The 23,797-nt window shown below is 43.2% G+C and overlaps 1 protein-coding gene across 1 annotated transcript in view; it reads left to right on the top strand.

Moving 5' to 3' along the window:
* The window catches only part of LOC141274024 (ran-binding protein 3-like), a 74,624-nt gene that overhangs the window by 17,755 nt on the left and 33,072 nt on the right, over window positions 1-23,797 (top strand). Inside the window, exons 2-8 of the mRNA XM_073686268.1 lie at window positions 4,770-4,825; window positions 7,327-7,363; window positions 7,458-7,544; window positions 15,222-15,293; window positions 17,524-17,589; window positions 21,018-21,110; window positions 21,211-21,317. Of these exons, the coding sequence (XP_073542369.1) occupies window positions 4,770-4,825; window positions 7,327-7,363; window positions 7,458-7,544; window positions 15,222-15,293; window positions 17,524-17,589; window positions 21,018-21,110; window positions 21,211-21,317 (518 nt within the window). The remainder of the gene's footprint in view (window positions 1-4,769; window positions 4,826-7,326; window positions 7,364-7,457; window positions 7,545-15,221; window positions 15,294-17,523; window positions 17,590-21,017; window positions 21,111-21,210; window positions 21,318-23,797) is intronic.

The raw sequence follows: 23,797 nt of genomic DNA, 5'->3' as shown, positions 1-23,797 counted from the left end.
TAGACAAAGACAAGGTGCACAACATTAAAAACAATATCTCAACACTTTGTTCCTTAAAGGGGTTGTCCGGTCTAAAACGACCATTCTGCTGTTACTTTAATTACTTTATGAGACTGCAGACTTGTGGATCCTCACAGCCCATCTACTGCGGGCTGTGAGGATTGTCCATCGCATACTTTTGGTCACTTGCTCGCTGTTCCCTGCCCTAACCCTGGAGAATCCTCTCAGCCCGCAGTACATGGGCTGTGAGGATCCACAAGTCTGCAGTCATATAAAGTAATTAAAGTAACTGCAGAATTGTCTTTTTGGACCGGACAACCCCTTTAACTGCTTAATGCTATATGATGGATTTATCAAACATGAGCACAGGTGACTTGGTGCTAAATGATGGCTTTGTTACTGCTAAGACCGGCGTCTTTCGCTAATCCTAGCAGTCTAACTCCTCATATGCTGCTGTCAAGTGTTACAGCGGCACATGAGTTAAAGGGCAAGCGAGCCCTCTGTCAGCAGATCTGCACTCCTGCAGTGCGGTCTCGGGCACCGATGGATTGTTATGGCAACCGGGGACCTGATAAAGGCCTCCTGGCCTGCTATATAGTACAGACACGGGGCCTGATAGGATAACTGGCAGTCAAATACTGGCAGTTGTAGTGTAATACACAGGGCTGCTGAAGCAGTGCTGTGTATTACTAATGTGATCCTGAGTGATTGTCAGTCCCCTTGTGGGACTATTGAATAGAGTAAAAATATTTTATGTATTTAAAAAGAAAAAAAGTGAAAACATCCTCCCCAAAATCCCAATTTTCTCCCTTTTAATATTTTAATTTGTAAAAAAAAAAAAAAAAAAAAATTGAACTTGGTCACATATTTTGATATTGCTGCATCCACAATAACATGTACGATACCACGATCATTATTCCACACCATGAACACCAGAAAAAAAATAGACTTAACATTGCAAAAATTGCCATTTTTGTTCATCGTGCTTCATAATAGCTAAATAAAGTGATTAAAAAGTTTCATGTATTCAAAAATGCTACCAATTAAATTACTGCTTGTTACACAAAAAAGAAGCCCCCGTACTACTCTGTAAATGAGAAAATGAAGTTCTGACTTTCAGAACATAATGCAAACAAAAAAAGAAATCTTACTGCGTGTGTCAGAGAATAATATATCTGGCTGCAAATGCGCAGCCAGGCTGTGATTCATTATCCCTGTTCTTTGGGTAGTATGATATTGTGTGACAGGTTCACTTTAACACTATTTTAGAAAGAAAAAATGAATTACTCCTTAAAGTGACCCGTACACTGTAAAATCTGCGATATTTAGTAATGAAATATTTTGCCTAGGGTTTGCTGGCCAATTATGCTCAGTTGCAGCTCAAAAACATGGAATGCTGCTTGTCCTGTACCGTCGGCATCATAAGGCTCTATTCACACGACCATTTGTGTTACAGTTGCTTTTTCTTTTAGAACAGATAAACGGAAATGGCATCCTGTGCAGTCCCATTTCAAATGGAAGCCGAGGGTCCCCATTAATATGGGACTCGTCTGCCTTTTGTTTATTTAGAGAGAAAATGAAGTCCTATAGACAAAGCTGCTACTTCTGTTATAAAGTATAAACAAATGGACGGCATTTACCTATAAGGCTGTGTGCCCACGTAGCGTTTTTCAAGCGTTTATGCTGCGGAATTTCCGCAGCGTAAACGCTTGTGAAACGCTAGGTAATCCGCACCCCATGGTCCCCAAGGGGATTCCGCATGTTCTATGCACATGCTGTGGATTTTTCCGCAGCGTTTATGCTGCGTACAAAAATCCGCAGCATGTCATTTAATTTTGCGGAAGCGCAGCGGAACTCCCGCCATTGACTTGCATTGAGACGCATAGAAACCGCGACTGTACATTTTTACAAGCGGCTTCTATGCGTCTCTATGTGCGGATGGTACCCAGTTCTGGAGGAGAGGAGACTCTCAACCAGACCTGGGTACCATTGTACCTGTAAAAAAAGAATAAAATAACAAATAAAGTTTATACTCACCTGTCCGGCGTCTTCTCTCTGAATGCCAGCAGCGCTGAAGGACCTTCGGTGACGTCACAGTCATGTGACCGCAGGCCCTTCACCGCTCTGTCTCGCGATATGCCGGCAGCCGGGAACCAGACAGGAACGAGCGCTGCAGCCACGCCAGGGCCTCGGGGGTGAGTATAGCTTTATTTGTTTTAATTTTTACGGTTCACACTGTATAAATCCATGCTGTTTGCATGGATTTATACAGTGTGACCTAGTTGTCAAGCACTTTCCAAGTGATGCTATCGCCTGGAAAGAGCTTGTCAATCTGCATGCGGAAACGCATGTGAACCCGCATGTGGATCCGCATGTATTCTGCAGGAAAAACGCATGCACAATCTGCATGCGTTTTTTTCTGCCAGGGAGATGCAGAAATTTTCTGCTTCATTTCTGCATCGTGGGCACATAGCCTAAATCAGTGGACCTCTCTGCTTCCATATGAAACAGGAATGCGCATGATGCTATTCGTTTCATTTCACTTCTAAACTAAACAGAAATCCTAAACTGAGGTGAACAGAGCCCAAGGACCTGCCCAACTAATCATTGTTGTCTGTCTGCTTTTTGTGGAGTAATTTGCTCTTTTTTTAGTGCCTTTTAGTATTTGCACCCTATTCTCTATAGAGTTTGCACCACTTTTTTAGGTTGATTTTCTATAAGACTTTTTTTTTTTCTTCTTTTCACAACTTTGCCAGTTGTTGATTCATAAAATGTGACTTTTACCAATGTCACTTTTTTTTAGCACATCTCCCTGAAGTCCCTGCCTGGAGTAAGGTTTCTGGCAGAGTTTTCATTTCAGTTTGGCGGCTCATTTCTGTGACTTAAAGCAGAGGTCCCCAACCTTTTTTGCACCAGGGACCGGCTTTAAGCAAGACCAGTTTTCCATGGCCCGGTGGGGGCGGGGGCGGGGCTTTGGTCATATGGGGGTGGGGTTATGGAGGGGTGGAGCTGTATGGGGAGGATGCTGGCGGGACCTCGGTGTACAGCGCTGCTAAGTAGCAGCATTGTACATTGAGCGTCAGTGTATACAGCGCTGCTGCTTAGCAGCGCTACACACTGAACACCGGTACCGGGAGCCGCGTCACTGAAGCCAGTCTGCTGCCCCAGCACGCCCCACATAACATGTTCTGCCGGGGGCGTGTCAGTGAGGAGAGCCTGCCGCCCCACCCCGTCAGGAACACACCATGCTGTGCAGGAGGGCTGCGTCACTAAGACCCGCCCCGTGACGTACAACAGGTACCATGCTGTGCTGTGGAGGGCTGCGTCACTAAGACCCGCCCGACGCCCCACCCCGTCCTGCATAATCTTCTCTGCCGGGAGCTGCGAGCTGTCACGGCTATGGCAGAAAACATAAATCCACACAGAGCGAGCTCTGACCAGGCGCAGGGCCGCGGAGCTAGCTGTCAGCGGCGCTGCGGACCGGCTGAAAAACCCCAACGGCCCGGTCCTGGTCCGCGGACCGGCGGTTGGGGACCTCTGACTTAAAGGATTTAAAGATTAAAAATAAATGGCATTTTTGATTTTGCAACAAATTCATAAACTGCACTTGCCATTTTGAAGAATATGGTGCAAAAAGGTCAGGGAACACCACAAGATAAATGACTTCAAATGATGAATGGGGCCTTAAATCTACAGGCACCTCCTGTTTCCAGCTGTGCCTTGGCTTTTAGCTTTGTCTCTGCTAAAGTGCCATCATTATTGTGTGGGCTTCTTCCATGCTGCAGTCAAAGCATCCTCTGCTTAGCAGCATAGAAGAGCGCACAGTTCACAGCAGCGGCACCACCATCCGCCAGCCTGATCTGTCATTCTGCAGGAGTGCCCTGCCTCACAGCAAGCAGGAGGCAGAGGAATGGTATGCTCTTGATGGCAGAATATAAGCACACCCCTAAAAAATCCCGTCCTCCAAATGACATTCTCAAGTTTGCCATTCACAAAAATTCTCAGACAAATGTTCCTGTACTCTGAGACCCACTGTCAGACTGTTGTGGTGGGTAATTTACAGCGTGAACAAAAGGATCAGCCAGTGAAATTTATGAAGCCGGATCCTTCTCTTCCCCATCATCTGGGAGTAGGGGGGGAAGTCAAATGACCACTATTCACATTAAGCTCGGTCGGTCAATATGTTGGGTTTGCCCAACTTTTCACTGCAGATTTCACCACTTTCAATATTGTAGTGGTGACATCTGATGTGAATCTGTGGCATAATCCCCAGCAAAAATCTGCTTGGAGTATATTAATATTTCACTTCTCCCAGTGCTTGTTCACAGTGGTCCTCCAGTCTTACATGTCACAGCACAGTCACAAACAGCTGTACTGGAGACATGATGCTGCTCCGCATTGTTTGGCTTTCACATAGGATTGTTACTAGCTGCGGTGGGAAATCCAACCCCCTCAATTCTGCGGTGAGTCTTCTACACCAGTCTGATTTGCCTGACCCTGCTACACAAGAAGGTTCTACATGGAACTACAGGCAGTGAATAACTTCTATATAGATGTTTGCTGACTCTCCCCTGACAGCATATGCCTGATTTTTGTTTTTGGCCCCTGACATGTTGGATTTCAATATATAGGTTTTTTTCTTTCATGAATTTTTTCTTTATCCAGATGTTAATCACTTTTTTGGTAGTTTGAGGGTTTGATTGGTTTTTTGTTGCTGGAAAAACTAAGGTCTTTTTTTATTTACTTTTTTTTTTTCCCCCCGCCTGCAGAAAAACCAGCTATAGCACCTCCTGTGTTCGTATTTCAAAAGGACAAAGGCCAGAAAGTAAGTAAAATATAAGTTTGCGACATATTAGGTGTCATAGATATTCGCTTTAATTGGCTAGACTTAGCTGTAACTATTTTAAGTTAATCTTCTCATGAAGCTGTCATACTGAATGTTTTAAGCTTTGAACCTGCCTGTACATCTTGTACACATGGCATTGCTAGTAACTTAGTAAGCTGTTGAGAAAAAAGAAGCTAGGAAACTACCCTTTGTAGATGTTCTGAGGTTTCTAGAGACTGTCATAGGATATCACTGACCATTAGTACGGGGTTCCATCTTCCCCATTTAAACAGTGGCAGTTGCTTAGAGGAAAACCTGGAGACCAGGCTTTAATCATTAGGATTAAGACACCATGTAATGTACCAAAAAGTCTATGTAATTTTTTTATATTTTGTAAACAGTGTAAAACATAAGATGTATTAAGTTATTAAAAAAACACGTTTTGAGAGTTTTGCTCCATTGACTATGACTGTGTGGCAAGCTATAGGTTTTTGTGCCAGCTTTGGTTACATAAGGCTTTTTGAATGCTTTATCTTTTACAGTTGTGGTCAACATTATTGTCCCGTCCCCCCTCCAAATAAGTATATCTTATAAAGCTAGGTTAGCACCTGTGTTTGTTTTTCCTGTTCTTTTTAAAGGAACCTAAAAACAGCATACACACCCCTCCCTTGACAAAAGTCCCATCGACTTCAACCTATAACCTAACATGTTGATCCAGTGGAAGGCAAAATGCCTATGAGGCTAATGAAATCATTGTTGTGCTGAGCTGTGTATAACCCCGCTTACACCACTGATTGTGCATAAGCAGAAAGCTGTCAGTCAGTGGTGGGGGTGTGGGTGGACTGCCTGGCGGCAGGCCAAGTAGTCCTCTAGTGATAATCTGCCGATAACATGGCAGTTTTTTAAAAAAAACTACATTAAGCAGCCCAGTAAGTGACATATGCTGAATTCAGTGTCAATGCCCCTACATTATGTTGCTTTTGGATTAGGTATGAAAAACCTGTTGACCGTTACCCTTTAAAGCAGTGGTTCTCAACTCTAGTCCTCAAGAGCCACCAACAGATCATGTTATCAGGATTTCCTTAGTATTTGCACAGGTGATGGAATTATTACCTGTGTAATACTATGAAATGCTGAAAACATGATCTGTTGGTGGGTCTTGAGGACTGGAGTTGAGAACCACTGCTTTAAAGCAACACCACACCCTAGGACAGAAAAAATACTAGACATTTCTCCTATACAATCATCCTACCTGGCGTCATCATTTTTTTTTTTTTTCTCCCACCTCCTCCTCAGCGTTCCCTTCTCCTGTTCCAAGATAGCCGCTGCAGTGGCATTGGAGGGTGCAGTGGTAAGTCTTGCCTCCCCTACCTTTCCGATCCTACAGCACAAGTAAAGCCCCCGTCTCACATAGCGATATCGCTAGCGATATCGCTGCTGAGTCACGGTTTTGGTGACTCACCAGCGACCTCACCAGCGATGTCGCTGTGTGTGACACTTTGCAACGATCAGGCCCCTGCTGTGAGGTCGCTGATCGTTGCAAAGTGTCCTGGACCATTTTTTGGTCGTTGGCCTCCCGCTGGCCAGCACACATCGCTGTGTGTGACCAGCGGGACCAACGATCTGGCTGGTAACTATGGTAAACATCGGGTTACTAGGGGCACGCGCGCACTTAGTAACCCGCTGTTTACCATGGATACCACTCTGCTACGGTGCACGGAGGCTCCCGCGCACCGTAGCAGAGTGGTATCCATGGTAAACAGCGGGTTACTAGGGGCACACGCGCACTTAGTAACCCGATATTTACCATAGTTACCAGCCTGCTCCTGCTTGCAGCAGGCTGGTAACGGGAGCAGGACATCGTGGAACGATTCTTTCCACGATATCGCTGCTCCCCTGATCGCTGGTGAGCCTGCCTGTTTGACAGCTCACCAGCGATGTATTAGCGATGCAGCAACGATCCCTGACAGGTCGTATCGTTGTCGGGATCGCTGCTGCATCGCTTAGTGTGACGGGGCCCTTAGTCATGGGAGGCTTGGTTCAGACTAATCACTGCACCCCAATGCCACTCTGGTGGCTATCTTGGAGCGGGGGAAGGAAATGCAGAGGAAGAAAACCAGTTTATTCTAGCTGGATTGTTGCCTTTCAAATGTTTTTCTCCAGGATACAACATTTTTACTTGGGGAAACAAGAGACTGCTGCACTCCGCGTTCTTGGGAGTACTGCATGCTGCCCTTGGGGCATGTAATGATGTGTTCTTTATTGAACAGCTGAATCATTTGTCTTTAAGGCTGTTTAGATTGTCTATGGCCAATGAACCTGTATAAGTAATAGATCTCGTTTGGTGCAGATTTGCTGTGATAATTTTCTGCAGTCAATTCACTACGTGTGAACGGGCCCAAAAGTGTCCCTTATAGAACCTTGTGTTGCTCATACATCTCATCATTATTGAGTAAAAAAAAAGTGCAAAAAACCCCTGATGTATATATCCTGTTTTATAGAGGTCTGCTGACGGGTCAAGTCCAGAACAAGGTGAAGGTAAATAAAAAAAAAAAAAAAAAAGTTTCCGAGTTGTGATGTCAATACTGAAATGTTTTTAATGGGGTAATAATAAAATATTTTTATTGTTCAGATTCTGACAAAGAGGATGGAGGTTACTGTCCACCTCCAAAGAGAGAACGTACATCATCCTTTTCTCAGTTTCCCCCTTCTCAGTCCGGTAAGTCTTTTTTAAAGGGAATACAAGACTTTTGTGTTTTTTTTTGTTACACTAATTAAGAGCAGAAACTATAGCTTACTCGTGTTTTATATTTTCTGATGGTATTTTTTATTATGTATGTGATTGAGGTCAGCCATCTTGCTTGAACTGCCACTAACAACAATGTGGATCATAGAAAACCGTCTGTAGACTGTATAGACACATGAACTTTTAGCAATTGGTTTCTTTGTGAGGAATGCAAAAAAAATCCAGTTCTGCAATCTTTTTTTTTTTTTTTATAGCATTTACTTTGCGGCATAAATAACCTCTTATTTTTATTTTGCAGGTTAGTGTGATCACAATGTGTGTGGTTTTTTTTTTTGTGTGATATGTTAACATACCTCATTGGCATCGTTTTGACTTACAGACTACTAATGTGCTTTTTATTCTTTCTTCCATGTTTTAAGGAGTCAATGTGACCAAAAATCAGCCTGGCATATTTAATTGTATTAACTTATTTTTACAGCGTTCACCATGCTTGCTGAAGGACCTTTCACCCTTTTGATCATGTTCAACTGGCCACTTCATGAAATAGTGGCTGCAGAGCTGAATAAAAAGTAGTTTTTATTTTTTAATTTCTCCTTCATTATGGTTATATTAGCTTATTTGTTTGGGTTCTAATTTGTGATACTACAACTGAAAATCACCAGAGATTTGTCTCTGTAGGCCTTTACTTCTTCCTTGTATGCGGTTGACCAATCATAAGCAGGGAGCATCATGCAGGAGAGAAAAGACCACTCCCTCCTCTCCTCACTGATCTCTGCAGCTACTGTGTAGAGATCCCTTACTGAGCTCTGCTGTATCACTACAAAACCTTCTAGATCTCATTACATGGCAGTCAGTAAGTGTGGGGAAGAGTGAAAGCGGACTGCTCTGTGAGAGGAGGTTTGGAAGGCTTTGTAATGATACAGCAGAGCTGAATTATGTAGCTCTACCCAAAGGCTGTGTGCCCACGTAGCGTTTTTCAAGCGTATATGCTGCGGAATTTCCGCAGCGTAAACGCTTGTAAAACGCATGTATATCCGCACCCCATGATCCCCAATGGCATTCCGCAATGTCAATGCCCATGCTGCGGATTTTTCCGCAGCGTATATGCTGCGGTCAAAAATCCGCAGCATGTTCATTAATTTTGCGGAAGCGCTGCGGAATCAATGTGCGGATGGTACCCAGGTCTGGATGAGAGGAGACTCTCATCCAGACCTGGGTACCAAAGAACCTGTAAAAAAAAGAATAAAATAAAGTTTATACTTCTCTTCTGATGTTTTCCCTCCGTCGCGCTGTTGTCTGAAGGACCTGCCACGTCATGAGTCATGTGACCCATCACATGACTCAATGACTTCACCGCAGGTCCTGCACACAACAGCGTGAGCCGCTCAAGACTCCGGACGGGGCAGAGAATGCATCGGTAGGTGAGTATAAACTTTATTTTTTTATTTTTTACCATTCTGATTCTTTTTTTTAACTATTACTTGGTCACACTATATAAATCCATGCCAGTTGCATGGATTTATATAGTGTGAACAAGTTGTCAAAGCACTTTTCCAAGTGATGCTTATAATCACTTGGAGAAGTGCTTGATAACCCGCATGCGGAAATGCATGCAAAGACGCCTCACAAACGCTTCTACCTGGCGGGAAAACCACATGTAAAATCCGCATGCGATTTTCCTGCCAGGGAGATGCGTAAAAAATATTCTTCAGGTCCGCAACGTGGGCACATAGCCAAAAGCAGCATGATTTCCATAAGGAGGAGAGGTGGTCTTGTTTTTTGTTTTGTTCCTGAATGTATAGACATGTCTCCAATAATATTTAATTAAACTATAGCATAAATTATAACCTAAACTTTACAAGCTAATATCTTAACAATTGAGACAAGAAATAAAAAATAACTACTTTTTACTCAGCCCTGCAACCATTATTCCATGAGGTGGCCAGTTTAACACACTCAAACTGATGAAAAGTCCTCTTAAAAAGAATTATCTCCACACAAAGCATGTGGTCAAACCAAGCGGTCTGTGTACCTTCTATGTACTTGTTTTTCATCTATCGGCTTCTCTTATCTTTGTTGCTTGACAGCTCTTGCTTTACAAGAGGGAGGAGATAGATAGAAAACAATTTACAGTGGCTTGTGAAAGTATTCACCCCCTTTGCTTTTTACCTATTTTGTTACACTATAACTTGTTTAAATATTTTTGTAATCAGATTTGTGTGTGATAGATCAGCACTAAATAGTCTAAGGTGAAGTGAGAAAAATATAGGCATAAATTAAGTTTATGGGATGAAATAACTAAAAATTGGCATGTGCGTATGTATTCACCCCTTTTGCGATGAAGCACCTAAAAATTTCTGGTGCAAGCAATTACCTTCATAAGTAACGTGCTTAGTGAAAGGAAGTCCACCTGGGTGCAATCTAAGTGTCACGTTGTCTGACGGTATATACACACCTTTTCTGAATGGCCAAAGAGCATGCAACACTAACCAAACACCATGAAGACCAAGGAGATCTCCAAACAAGTCAAGAACAAAGTTGTTGAGAAGTATAAGTCAGGGTTGGCTTATAATCACAAAAAAAACAAAAAACCAAAAACAACAATATGTATGTATGTATGTATGTATGTATGTATGTTCCCAATCTTTGAGGATCCCCCAGAGCACCATCACATCCATTATCAAATGGAACGAACTTGGTACCACAACAAACCTGCCAAGAGACACGAGAGGGCTGCCCACCAAAATTCTCAGCCCGGGCAAGGAGGGCAGTAATCAGAGGCAGCACAGATACCAAAGGTAACCCTGAATGACCTGCAGAGTTTCCAAGCAGACACTGGAGTATCTGTCCATTTGACAACAATAAGCCATACTCTCTATAGAGGTCACCTTTTATGGAAGAGTGGCCAGGAAAAAAGCCTTTACTTACACACAACAATTGTAAGGCTCGTTTTGAGATTGCCAAAAGACATGTGGGAGACTCCCCAAATGTATGGAGGAAGGTGCTGTGATCAAATGAGACCAAAATGTAACTTTTTAGCCACCAAGGTGAACACTATGTCTGGTGCCAAACAAGCACAGCTCATTACCCCAAGAATACCATCCACACAGTGAACCATGGTGGTGTCCGCATCATGCTGTGGGGATGTTTTTTTGCAGCAGGGACAGGGCAAATGGTCCAAGTCGAGGGGAACTTGGATGGTGCGACATCTGTTTGTCAGTGATTTGAGACTGGGACGGGGGTTCACCTTCCAACAAGACAATGATCCAAAGCATACTGCTAAAGCAACACTCGAGTGGTTTAAGGAGAAATGTGTAAATGTTTTGGAGTGGCCTAGTCTAAGCCCAGACCTTAATCCAATTGAGAATCTGTGGTCAGACTTGAAGATTGCTGTTCACCAGAGGAAACCGTCTAACTTGAAGGAGCTTGAGCAGTTTTGCTTTGAGGAATTTGCAAACATACCAGTGGCAAGATGTGAAAAGCTCATAGAGACTTATCCAAAGCGACTTACAGCTGTAATTGTCGCAAAATGAGGCTCTACAAAGTACCGACTTTAGGGGGTGAATAGTTATGCACATTGACGTTTTCAGTTATTTTGTCCTATTTGTTTGCTTCACACTAAAAAGAAAACCAAATGTTCACAGTTGTAGGCATGTTCTTTACATGAACTGATGCGAACCCTAAAAAAAAACTCGTAACAGTCCAATTCCAGGTTGTGAGGTGGCAAAATACGAAAGTGCCAATGGGGTGAATACTTTCACAAGCAACTGTAGCTGGGAAGGTGCTCTGCACTGAACTGCTCAGCCACACCCCAGGTGCACTGATGTCACGCCAGGTGTGAGTGCAACACAGAGGGGAAAGGGAGCCCAGACACTAGGGAAAGGGGGAAGAGGTGACCTCCTAATCTGGACTAGCTTCACCCTGTCTCCCCCTAACACCCCTATACAGCCTCCGCAGCTGTCGCCGATAACGTGCCTTGCCCTACTATCCCTGGCTTAAGGCTATAGCTGGGGGTGGAAGGAGATGAGCACTAGTGAACCTCCGCTAGCACTCCTAAAGACAAAAGGGGAATACAATACAGGGGAATAACAACTTAGCTTTAGCACACAGCCTCAAAACTCCAGAGAGGACATGATGCTTCTTCAGCTAAGTTCCAAGTAGAAATGAGTATTACCGGCGACGCCCATCTAGACACACCAGGTATGTATACACCCAGACTAAACGGAGGTAGTTGCTGGTTCCTAAACACAGCCTACTATCTAGGCAGCTGTCTGCATTACCAAACTTTGAGATCTCCTGTAAACCACTACAGGGCGACTGTCTGTCACCTCTGACACACCCGTGGCAACTGAGTGCTTGTTTTTGGGTTGAACAATCATTTTGTGCTGACAGACTCACTTTAACTATTTCCAGGCCGCCCATAGACTTAAAACATCCAGGCAGTCTGCACTCTACTCTACAGTGACGTTTTAAAACATCACTGCCTGGTATAGCCGCTTCACGAGTGAAGGCAGAAGAGTTTTACAGTCTCTGCCTCCCATATTGCTACATGCACAGCGCTAAACAGTATAGGAAGTGCTAAGAGCTCTTTCTCATCCGGATCCAGTGGTCATGTGTCTAATCACTTAAATGCTGCAGTCACTATTAATAATGCGCCTGCCGCTGATCTCCCAGGTGCAGTAATGGCACCTGGGAGATCACTATTAACAAATTTTCATGGCGCATAAACAAATGGCTGTTCATAAAGTACTTTGTTGGCATGGATTTTTAAGGGATAAATTACACACTATACCCCCAACTAAAACACAACTTTCCATTGCTGTACCCAACTGATTGTCTGTTGCACTCAGAAGGTTTTTCACGCGTACTGTACATGTAATGTGGCCTCCGTTTAATTTTAGTTTCCACCCTGCTTTCCTCTGTGCTATGCTATCAGGCCCATGATTCATCAGAACAGCATTTCATGGGCAATTAGAATCAGTATCTTATTAGCACATTGTCCACCAGAAGACAAACGGGGCTTTTTACATCAGGTGAAAATTGACAAAATGATTTCTTGCCTTGAGTAATTTAGCATTTTTTTGACTAGTGGATAATGTGCTCATTTGTCGTGCTTCATATCTTTTACACAGATCAAAAAAACGTTGTTCGTCGGCAGGACATTAAAAAGATGTCCTGCTGATACTATGGAGAAGGGGGTTACAATCGATAGTTTCAATAACACCTGATGATTGCATCATGTAAAAGAACGCTGATCCTATCATCGGTCAATACGGGCAATATCTCCCCCTTAAGAAACCATATCGTACCTCCGGCTTCGGAGGCGCAATGACATGGGTGTAGAAAGCCTTGCGCATGTGCGAGATTTGCAGAGAGCTGGTGATGTCTTCGGTTCTTGCAAATCATCTTATGTCCACAGGGGAATGATAACATGCTGAGTGGGACCACTCATCTAGAGAAACAAACGCCCCATCAACCAAAGGACATATTTGCAGATGATAATCATGCCCATATAGACAGCTTTAGGAGGCTAGAAATTACTGACATGACAGATTCCCTTTTAAAAAGACGTACCGTAGTTTAACATTTGAAGAGATTGACCTAGGATCCATAGCTTTTCTAAGAGTAACATTCTGCACATTTACGTCATTTACATGTGTCACACTCGTTTATAAGGATATATGATTATTATAATGTTGAGGTTCAGATTGCCACCGCAATTTTATTAGTTGGTGTGGATAGCCTCTAGAAAGCTCATCTCTCTTGATTGTATCTGACTCCTCTCAGTGAAGTATTACATGGTTGACTGATTTTTCCTGACAATATAAGCTGATTACTGGAGCTTTAAGCAGAGGGACATCCTCTTTAAAGGGAGCCTGACAGTCTATTCATGCTGCCGAAATCACTGGCAGAATGAATCCGAGTCTGATTGTGCGATTGCAGACGGGTATGTTTTTCTCTGAAAACATAGTTTGGAGAGCCTGTTGCGGACTATAGGGAGAGATGAGACCAGTCCAATGCAGCCCCTGGCCAGCTTCTCCCCTCGCCACTCCAGTGTATTGGCATGTCTCTCTTGTGTGTACATAAAGAGAAATCTTTCAATCACCACCAGATGGTGGTGTGGCTCCTGAATAGTCTCGTCTCTCCCTATAGTTTCGGGCTGGATCCGGACTCTGTCAGCACAGAATGACTCTTCAAGCCAGGTACAGACGCTTGGTGCTTAACGGCGGGGCCAATCATTTAACTGCACCTTCCCACCAGCTTGGTTTCCATATATCCCAACCCTTCTTTGGCTCTATTAAGCCAGAGCTGTCAATCGAAGGGGGTGGAGATTGAGGGAAAACAAGCAAGTGGGAAGGTGTATGTAAATGATTGGCCCCTCCATGATGTACCGTGCGGCAGGACTTGATTTGAACAGTCATTCTGTGCTGACAGTCACTTTTAAACTGTTTTATCTGAAACACTGCAGTGTTTCAGAGAAGAACATACTTTGCAGTGATCATGCAGCAAGGCTGATTCGGGCTGCCTGTGATTCAGGCTGCCTGTATTGAGTTACTGGTAAAGTAAGATTTTCAAATAATACAAAGAAAAAAGTATGTGTAGACAGACAAGGATCACCAAAATGTATGAATTCAAATAATTTTATTGTACAATTAACTAGATAAACATTCCAAAGCTAAAAACAGTTAAAAAGCACAACGCTTGGGCATAATAACAATCTGCAACATAATGTTATATTGGCTAAACCTCAAAAAGTCACCAGTAGAAATGGCTTAAACACCCATATTTAATACAGCATGGTACATCCTACCAATGTTAAACATGAATAGTAAAATAGCAGATGATACTCACACTGCTAGACTTATTAATGCTGTGGGAACACCCATCAAAGGGATAAACATGTGCTAGTGATATAAAAGGACCCCCAACCCCACACGTATCGCCATTACTAGGTTGGCTTCATCAGGGGAAGAAATCACCATTTCCTTTTACACCTCTATTGTGTATTTATCTATACACGGTCACCTATGGCTAGTACTTTCACTTTGTGATCTTTGTGATTCCATTTGTGCATCTTTGATGGGTGATCCCACAGCCATCTTTGGTGGATAGTGCCTACAGCATTAATAAGTCTAGCAGTGTGAGTATCATCTGCTATTTTACTATTCATGTTTAACATTGGTAGGATGTACCATGCTGTATTAAATATGGGTGTTTAAGCCATTTCTACTGGTGACTTTTTGAGGTTTAGCCAATACAACCTTATGTTACGGGTTATTATGCCCAAGCGTTGTGCTTGTTAACTGTTTTTAGCTTTGGAATGTTTGTCTAGTTAATTGTACAATAAAATTATTTGAATTTACACATTTTGGTGATCCCGGTCTACACATACTACTTTTTTCTTTGTATTATTGAACAATGGTGTTTCTGTATGTGACGGGTTGAGCACCATTGGATACTATTTAGGTGGTGCCCTCCACTTTTCTAACTATAGTAAAGTAAGATTTTAGCTTAAAGGGAGCCATAATCTAATGTCCTTTTTGATATTGCCATTTTAAATAATTTTAAATCATTTTAGTAGCGTGAATAACATTGTCTACTAACTAATTGCCTGACTTTATTTTATGACTTGTGAAATTTGTGTTGTAGTGACGAAGAACAATGTCTTTATGCCATCCAGCTTTTGTCAGCCTTCCACCGGAAACTCTGATTCTGAACCAGGTAAACGGCATATGAGAAAAGCTACCGTAGTCCTAAATGTGACTAGTCTTTTTGGTTGGGTAGGCTGTATGAATTGTTCACCTTGCAGGTGCTGTCATCTTTTTGGAAAACAGTCATTATCTTGCTAAGATACAGAATTTGTTCTCCTTGGTCAGCAACTTTACACTCTGGCTCTGGTCTTTGTTGTCTCGCCTTTGTTCTCGAAGTTATGTTCTCTCTAATGGTGCTTTCACAATGTATTTAAGCACCTGTTCAAGGGCTCCTGTTGGGGGCTTAGATCTGAACCTCCCGCAACAAGGTATGCGGACGTATGTAGCGACTACGCCATAGACTATAATGGTGTTGACAGAGCGAACGTATTCTCTGCCGTGCATCATTTTTGAGAGTGTACACCTACTGGAGGCAATATGCCTCACCGTGGCCAGTGAACGGGTGCCTGAACGAGCGTGAAAGCACCCTAACAATGACACTTACCGACTTAACAAACACATGCTCCACATGTAGTGATCGGTTTTCACCAGTGTCCAAATCTGAGGCCCAGAAAGTCTCAATCCCAGAAATAGGACCTCCTACTATGTTGAGAAGAGGGTCCATCTTTGCTGTACTGGGAAAGAAGACCTGGGTGCACCTCTTTTCAATCATTTTAGGGGTTAAAAAAAACTGCTTCTTAGCGGTTTTAAAAACTCTAATAGAAGTGAATGGATAGTCGCACATGTCCAACCTTCCTCCATGCAGCCCAAAATGGGCAAAGTTTTTGACATAAGTGTGGAACCTTCATCTATCAGACTGATATTTTATGAATAGCTTAGATCATGAAACGCACTAGGGCAGGGATGTCAAACTCAAATACACTGAGGGTCAAAATAAAAAAAAAAAACGTGGACAAAGTTGTGCACCAACCTTGATTATATACTAAATGTCTACAATTGAGGACGGTTTTTCCTGATCAAATATTACGATGAACCTTCTCATATGGAAACAAGCTGAAAGGGGTTGTCACGAGCAAATTACATTTTCATTAATAGATCTTAGAATCAAATAAGCACATAATCACAAATGGGGCCTACTGGAATAATATAATAAGTTATGTAAGAGCAGTAAAAAGCATATGGCCCAATGGCCTAATTTAAATATGTAATCACAATGGATAAAAAGACTTGAATTAAATAATACAGATAATAAAGTATGATGCCAAAACAAAGTGCCCCCCCTTCTCCACACACACAATATGATACACACCCCACAGTGAATTCCTCCACATGCAGTACCCTCCACATATGGTGTGATGAACCTACTGTACCACCCCCCCCCCCCCCCCAACAAAGTATGGTGACCTCAACACAGTATGATCCCCTAACTGTGATACCCACACAGTATGATGGGCCCCACATAGTCCTCCATACAGTATAATGGGCCGTACATAGTCCTCCATACAGTGTAATGGGCCTCCGCTTATGGCGGTGCTCCGCACAGTGTAATGGGCCTCCGCTTATGGCGGTGCTCCGCACAGTGTAATGGGCCTCCGCTTATGGCGGTGCTCCGCACAGTGTAATGGGCCTCCGCTTATGGCGGCGCTCCGCACAGTGTAATGGGCCCCCGCGTCCGGCGGCGCTCCGCACAGTGTAATGGGCCCCCGCGTCCGGCGGCGCTCCGCACAGTGTAATGGGCCCCCGCGTCCGGCGGCGCTCCGCACAGTGTAATGGGCCCCCGCGTCCGGCGGCGCTCCGCACAGTGTAATGGGCCCCCGCGTCCGGCGGCGCTCCGCACAGTGTAATGGGCCCCCGCGTCCGGCGGCGCTCCGCACAGTGTAATGGGCCCCCGCGTCCGGCGGCGCTCCGCACAGTGTAATGGGCCCCCGCGTCCGGCGGCGCTCCGCACAGTGTAATGGGCCCCCGCGTCCGGCGGTACTCCATACCTGCATTTTTGCAGGTTGGTAAACAATCCTCGCAGGGGCCATCTCACACTTATATTACCGACTGAGCAATATGTGTCCTGTCACAGATCCTGAATACAGCATCCGTTCCATTCTCTCAGACCCTGCAGTAATTGTGTGGTTGCAGTTTCAGTCAGAGCTCTGTGTGATGTATACTGAAAGTGTAGTGGTCGCAAAGTACATGTTAATGTTATGTTCACTTTGATTGCTGATCATTTGCTTTCTCTCTTCTCTTGATTTAGATTTTAATATCTAAGAAAATACAGTGTTGTTAACTGCTTGTAACTGTCTTTTTAGAGGAAAAAAACAGTGTCTTCAGACTTAAACCCCCTACTCTTATTCATGGACAGGCTCCCAGTGCAGGTACTGATGTGTTTTTTTTTTCTCTCTGTATGTTGGTGTGTTTGCCTGTTTTGGAAGGGTCCCCTTTGATATACCGTATTTTTCGGACCATAAGACGCACCTAGGTTTTAAAGGAGGAAAATAGGGAGAAAAAAAATTAAGCAAAAAATGTGGTCATGATGCCCTGTTATGGGGGAAGGGGTCTGCTGCTGACATTGGTATTGGGGTAATGTCCCCCAATTCTGTTAATATCCTCCATCCTGGTATGTATGGCCCCTCCTTCCTGGTATAAGTAGCCCCCATCCCATCCTGGTATGCATGGCACCCCTCTGAGCCCCCATCCTAGTGTATGCATGACACCCCTCTGAGCCCCCATCACGCTGCCTACAAAAAAAAATATAAACACTCATACTCGCCTCCTCTCTCCTCCAGCGCTGTCCCGCTCTGCTGCAGACACTCACTGTGTGAGCCGCGCTTGGCGTCCCTGCCATGTGCCCTCACACAGTGTAAGACGCTGTGCTGGAATAGTCACTGCTCCCCAGGCCGGGACTCTGTGCGTGGGGAGCAGTGACCATTCCGTCTGTTCAATAGCCGGCACACTGTACCTCAGCGCTTCTCCTGCTGCCGCTCTGCGGTCAGTGTGCCTGCTATTAAAGACCATGGATATTCACTACAACCCATGGGAGTGGATTGTAGCGAATATTCATGAGCTTTAATAGCGGGCACACTGACCGCAGAGCGGCAGCAGGAGCCACGCTGCGGCTCCAGTGTGCCGGCTATTAAGAGAAATGAATATTCATTGCTCTCCACACCCATGGGAATATTCATTTTCTTTAGTAGCGGGCACAGCTAGGCTGCAGCAGGCGGCTGCTGCCGCTCCCCCACACCCACCACCATGCGGCCATACAGTAATATAGTATTCGAACTATAAGACGCACCCCCCACTTTCCTCCAAAATTTTGGAGGAAAAAAGTGCATCTTATAGTCCGAAAAATACGGTAATGTGTTTAACCAGTATACAACATTTTGCAGTCAGTTCAAATTTTGTGTGAACTGATATTTCTTGATTTATACTGAAATAAATAAAACTTTGCCTGCACGTAGCATCCTATTGAACTTTTTACTCACAGAAATTTACTGACGTATACAGTGTGCATGAGCCTGTAGATTAAGATACACTGACTTTTCTTCTAATATGTAGCATCCTGATTTAGATTGGCGGAACATGTACTGCATATCGGGCACCTCCCTACTGTCCCCCAACAGGTGACGGGAAATTCTCATTGGAATTCCCCAATCCTTTTCTTCTATTAGAAGATGAGCCCTTTTCTCAATGAAAACCCATGAACTCTTGGGTCAAGCATTCATGTGTATGGGGGAGTCTGGAGAGATGGCTTTTGACCAAATGAGCATTTGGCTGACAGCTATCTAAGGTTTGTAGACACCTTTTTAAAGACCCCTTGAACTTTTCCACATTTTATCTTTACGTTACACCCACAAACTACATGTTTTTTATTTGGATTTTATGTGACATACCAATGCAAAGTACCAAGCATTTGTGAAGTGTAAAGGAAATGATACATGGTTTTCTAAATATTTTAAAATATAAATTTGAAAATTGTGACATGCATTTGTATTCAGCTCCCCTGAATCAATACTTTTTGTAGGACCACCTTTCACTGCAATTCCTTTGGGTTTGTCTCTACCAGCTTTCCACATCTAGAGGCTGAAATGTTTGCCTATTAGTTTACAAAGAATATCTCAGTGAGATTGGATGGAGAGCATCTGTGAGCAGCAGTTTTCACGTCTTGCCACAAATTCTCAATCGGATTTAGGTCTGGGCTTTGACTGTGCAATTCGAACACATGACTATGCTGTGATCTAAACAATCCATTGTAGCTCTGGCAATATATTCGGGGGTCATTATCCTCCTGGATTGCGCTGTATTAGCTCCATCTGTCCATCAACCCTGACCAGTTTCCCTGTCCCTCCTGAAGCATCACCACAGCATCATGCTGCCACCACCATGTTTGATGGTGAGGATCGTGTTTTCAGAGTGATTTGCAGTCTTAGGTTTCCACCACATACGCAGCATATTGCACACTTAGCCCAAAAACTTCTACTTTGGTCTCACCTGACCAGAGCACTTTCTTCCACATGCTAGCTTTGTCACCTACATGGCTTTTTACAAACGGGACTTCTTTTGACTTTGATTCAAAAATTGCTTTCTTCTTGCCACTCCTCCATAAAGGCCAGATTTGTGCAGTATACGATGAATAGTTATGTGGACAGAGTCTCCCACCTGAGCTGTGGATCTCTGCAGCTCCTCCAGAGTGACCATGAGCCTCTTGGCTGATTCTCTAATTAGTACTTTCTTTGCTTGGGATGTCAGTTTAGGTGGACAGCCATGTCTTGGTAGGTTTGCAGTTCTGCTATAATCGTAAGATACTCAGAGCTTGGGCTATATTATTATTTTATTTTTTTTATAACCTAACCCTGCTTTATTTATTCTTCTCCACTACTTTTATCACTGACCTGTCTGATGTGTTCCTTGGTTGTCATTATGCTGTTTGATTCCTAATGTTCTCAAACAAACCTCTTAGATATTCACAGAACAGCTGTAGTTATACTGAGAATGAATTACACACAGGTGGACTCAATTTACTAATTATGTGACTCCTGGAGGCAATTTTATGTAGGGGAATCTGACTACAGGGGGCTGAATACAAATGCACTTCACAAATTTTCAGATTTCTATTTTTAAAATAATTAGGAAACCATATATCATTTCCTTTACACTATACAAATACTTGCTACTTTGTGTTTTATATCACATAAAATCCCAGTAAAACTCTTAAGTTTGTGGGTGTAACATGAAAAAATGTGAAAAATTCTTGGGGTATGAATACTTTTTCAAGGCATTGTAGATATGTGTATATAATATGCATATTTTTTTTGGAATGGCTGTAATAAAATCACAAAGGCATTTTCGCCCCCTGTCAACTCCCCTCCACCACATAGCGCCAACGTAGTCCTCTACAGTGAAGCGTCAAGTGAGGCAGTGCGTCATCTGACTACTGCAGCCAGTCACAGACCTCGATATTTGGAAAGTGCAATCACTTTAGTGGTCTGTGCTGACAGATTATTTCATTACAGCACCATATCAAAATAAATGTAAAAAATATATCTATACATACATATACTTAATGACAGACAAGCTCTTCCATACGAGACCCATATGTCTCCTGAACACACTCCTGTGCATGTACCTTTATGTGGGCTAGACATTAGAAAAGTTATTTTTGTGTGAAATTACGCATTTTCTAGACTGTACATTTTCCGTCTGACATATTTTTAACCATAGCAATTTGTATTTTTCTGCTAATATATATATTAATCAGAATGATTTTCAATCATGAGTTACAATAAATCCTATTTTGGCATTTCAGGGCTTCCTAGCCAGAAACCCAAGGAACAGCAACGCAGTGTGCTACGTCCAGCAGTGTTACAGGCACCACAGCCCAAGTCTTTTTCCACACCATGTAAGTAACACGGATTTTGTAAATATTGCCCAAAATTTTTAGTTACTGCTTTATTGTATAACAGAGTTTGAGTCCATCTTGTTTATGTTCTCTTTCCCAGTTATCAGCAGTGGAACTAATGGCATCAGTCTGGCCTCTGAAGCATGTGGTTCATCTACTAACAACATTTCTACAAGTCCAGCTGCCCCAACGCATAGCTTTGAGAAGGTAGGTTTTTTGTTTTTTTTAAGTCCCTCTAAAGGAGTAGTCCAGTTAGGTTAGGCCTACATGGTGACCTATGTCATGTGACACATTGCAATATTGAATGTAAAATATGGTGTCGTGTTGTGACCCGCAACACAGGGCCGCACATGTTTTCTAATGTGTTGGATTTTCTGCTGCTGGTCACAGATCACATGCAACACACGTGCCGTAGACTTCAATGCAAGCTAAATGCAGTTTGCCTTTTTTATTTACACCAAAGTTAGAGCTGTGAATAGTAGCGCCACACACGTTGCCATGTGGCCCCGGCCTCAATGTTAGGAAACTAAAAAGCTTCTTGCCTCTCTGGTCCCCAATCTGGCTCAGATTTTCCCCAATGGTTTTTATTTACAAGCTGCCAGCGTTTGTGTTCTTTAGCTGCATATTATAGCTGCAGTTAGTTACTGGCCTTAGCAGTTGTGCTGTACTTAGTGGCAATGCAACGCTGTGACCATGGGAAATTCTGGGATAGCCCTGTGCATTCATTGGGCTGCACTCTTCTAAGACGTGCTGTGTTCTCCTACAAAGGACATAGTATGAGCCTCTTTGATCTATCAATATGCCTTAGGCCTCATCCAGATGTCAGTGTTACATACTTGTATCTATAGCCTATAAGGCTGCTTACATGGCCAAGTTTTTTTTTTTTTTATCAGACACCCGGTCTGCAAAAAACAGACATCTCTGTGATTTTTGCACTGTGTCACGGATGAAATACAAATCTAAAATCCCCGGTAGTTTAACCCCTTAAGCCCCGAGGGTGGTTTGCACGTTAATGACCAGGCCAATTTTTACAATTCTGACCACTGTCACTTTATGAGGTAATTACTCTGGAACGCTTCAACACATCCCCCTGATTCTGAGATTGTTTTTTCGTGACATATTGTACTTCATGATTGTGGAAAAATTTCTTCGATATCACTTGCGTTTATTTGTGAAAAAAACGGAAATTTGGCGAAAATTTTTAAAATTTTGCAATTTTCAAAATTTGAATTTTTAAGCCCTGAAATCAGAGAAATATGTCACACAAAAGAGTTAATAAATAACATTTCCCACATGTCTACTTTACATCAGCACAATTTTGGAAACAAAATTTTTTTTTGTTAGGGAGCTATAAGGGTTAAAAGTTGACCAGCGATTTCTCATTTTTCCAACAAAATTTACAAAACCATTTTTTTAGGGACCACATCACATTTGAAGTCACTTTGAGAGGTCTTTATGACAGAAAATACCCAAAAGTGACACCATTCTAAAAACTGCACTCCTCAAGGTGCTCAAAACCACATTCAAGAACTTTATTAACCCTTCAAGTGCTTCACAGGAATTTTTTGAATGTGGAAGAAAAAAATGAACATTTAACTTTTTTCACAAAAATGTTACTTTAGACCCAATTTTTTTTATTTTCACAGGGGTAACAAGAAAAAAACGGACCCCAAAATTTGTTGTGCAATTTCCCCTGGGCACGCAGATACCCAATATTTGGGGAAAAAACACTGTTTGGGCGCACGGCAGGGCTCGGAAGGGAAGGAGCGCCATTTGACTTTTTGATTGTAAAATTTGCTTGAATAATTAGCGGATGCCAAGTTGTGTTTGGAGAGCCCCTGTGTGCCCAAACTTTGGAGCTCCCCCACAAGTGACCCCATTTTGGAAACTAGACCCCCCAAGGCACCTTTCTAGATGCATAGTGAGCACTTGGAACCCCAAGGTGCTTCACAAATTGATTCGTAAAAATGAAAAAGTGAAAAAAAAAACACTTTTTCATTTTTATGAATCAATTTGTGAAGCACCTGGGGTTCCAAGTGCTCACTATGCATCTAGATAGGTGCCTTGGGGAGTCTAGTTTCCAAAATGGGGTCACTTGTGGGGGAACTCCAATGTTTGGGCACACAGGGACTCTCCAAATGCAACATGGTATCCGCTAACAAATTGAATGGAAAATCGGCTCAAATTGTTAGCGGACACCACGTTGCGTTTGGAGAGCCCCTCTGTGCCCAAACTTTGGAGCTCCCCCACAAGTGACCCCATTTTGGAAACTAGACCCCCCAAGGCACCTTTCTAGATGCATAGTGAGCACTTGGAACCCCCAGGTGCTTCACAAATTGATTCGAAAAAGTGAAAAAAAAACCACTTTTTCATTTTTATGAATCAATTTGTGAAGCACCTGGGGTTCCAAGTGCTCACTATGAATCTAGATAGGTGCCTTGGGGGGTCTAGTTTCCAAAATGGGGTCACTTGTGGGGGAGCTCTAAAGTTTGGGCACACAGGGGCTCTCCAAACTTAACATGGCGTCCGCTAACAATTTGAGCCGATTTTCCATTCAATTTGTTAGCGGACACCATGTCGCGTTTGGAGAGCCCGTGATGTGCCTAAACAGTGGAGCTCCCCCACAAGTGTCCCCATTTTGGAAACTATACCCCTCAAGGATTTTATTAAGGTGTATAGTGAACATT

This window comes from Phyllobates terribilis, unplaced genomic scaffold (assembly GCF_046119375.1).
Source record: "Phyllobates terribilis strain yellow unplaced genomic scaffold, ASM4611937v1 Scaffold_1__5_contigs__length_1240528914, whole genome shotgun sequence".
Lineage (NCBI taxonomy): Eukaryota > Metazoa > Chordata > Amphibia > Anura > Dendrobatidae > Phyllobates > Phyllobates terribilis.
The sequence above is the reverse complement of the archived record's forward strand: the minus strand, read 5'-3'. Positions and strand labels throughout refer to the sequence as shown.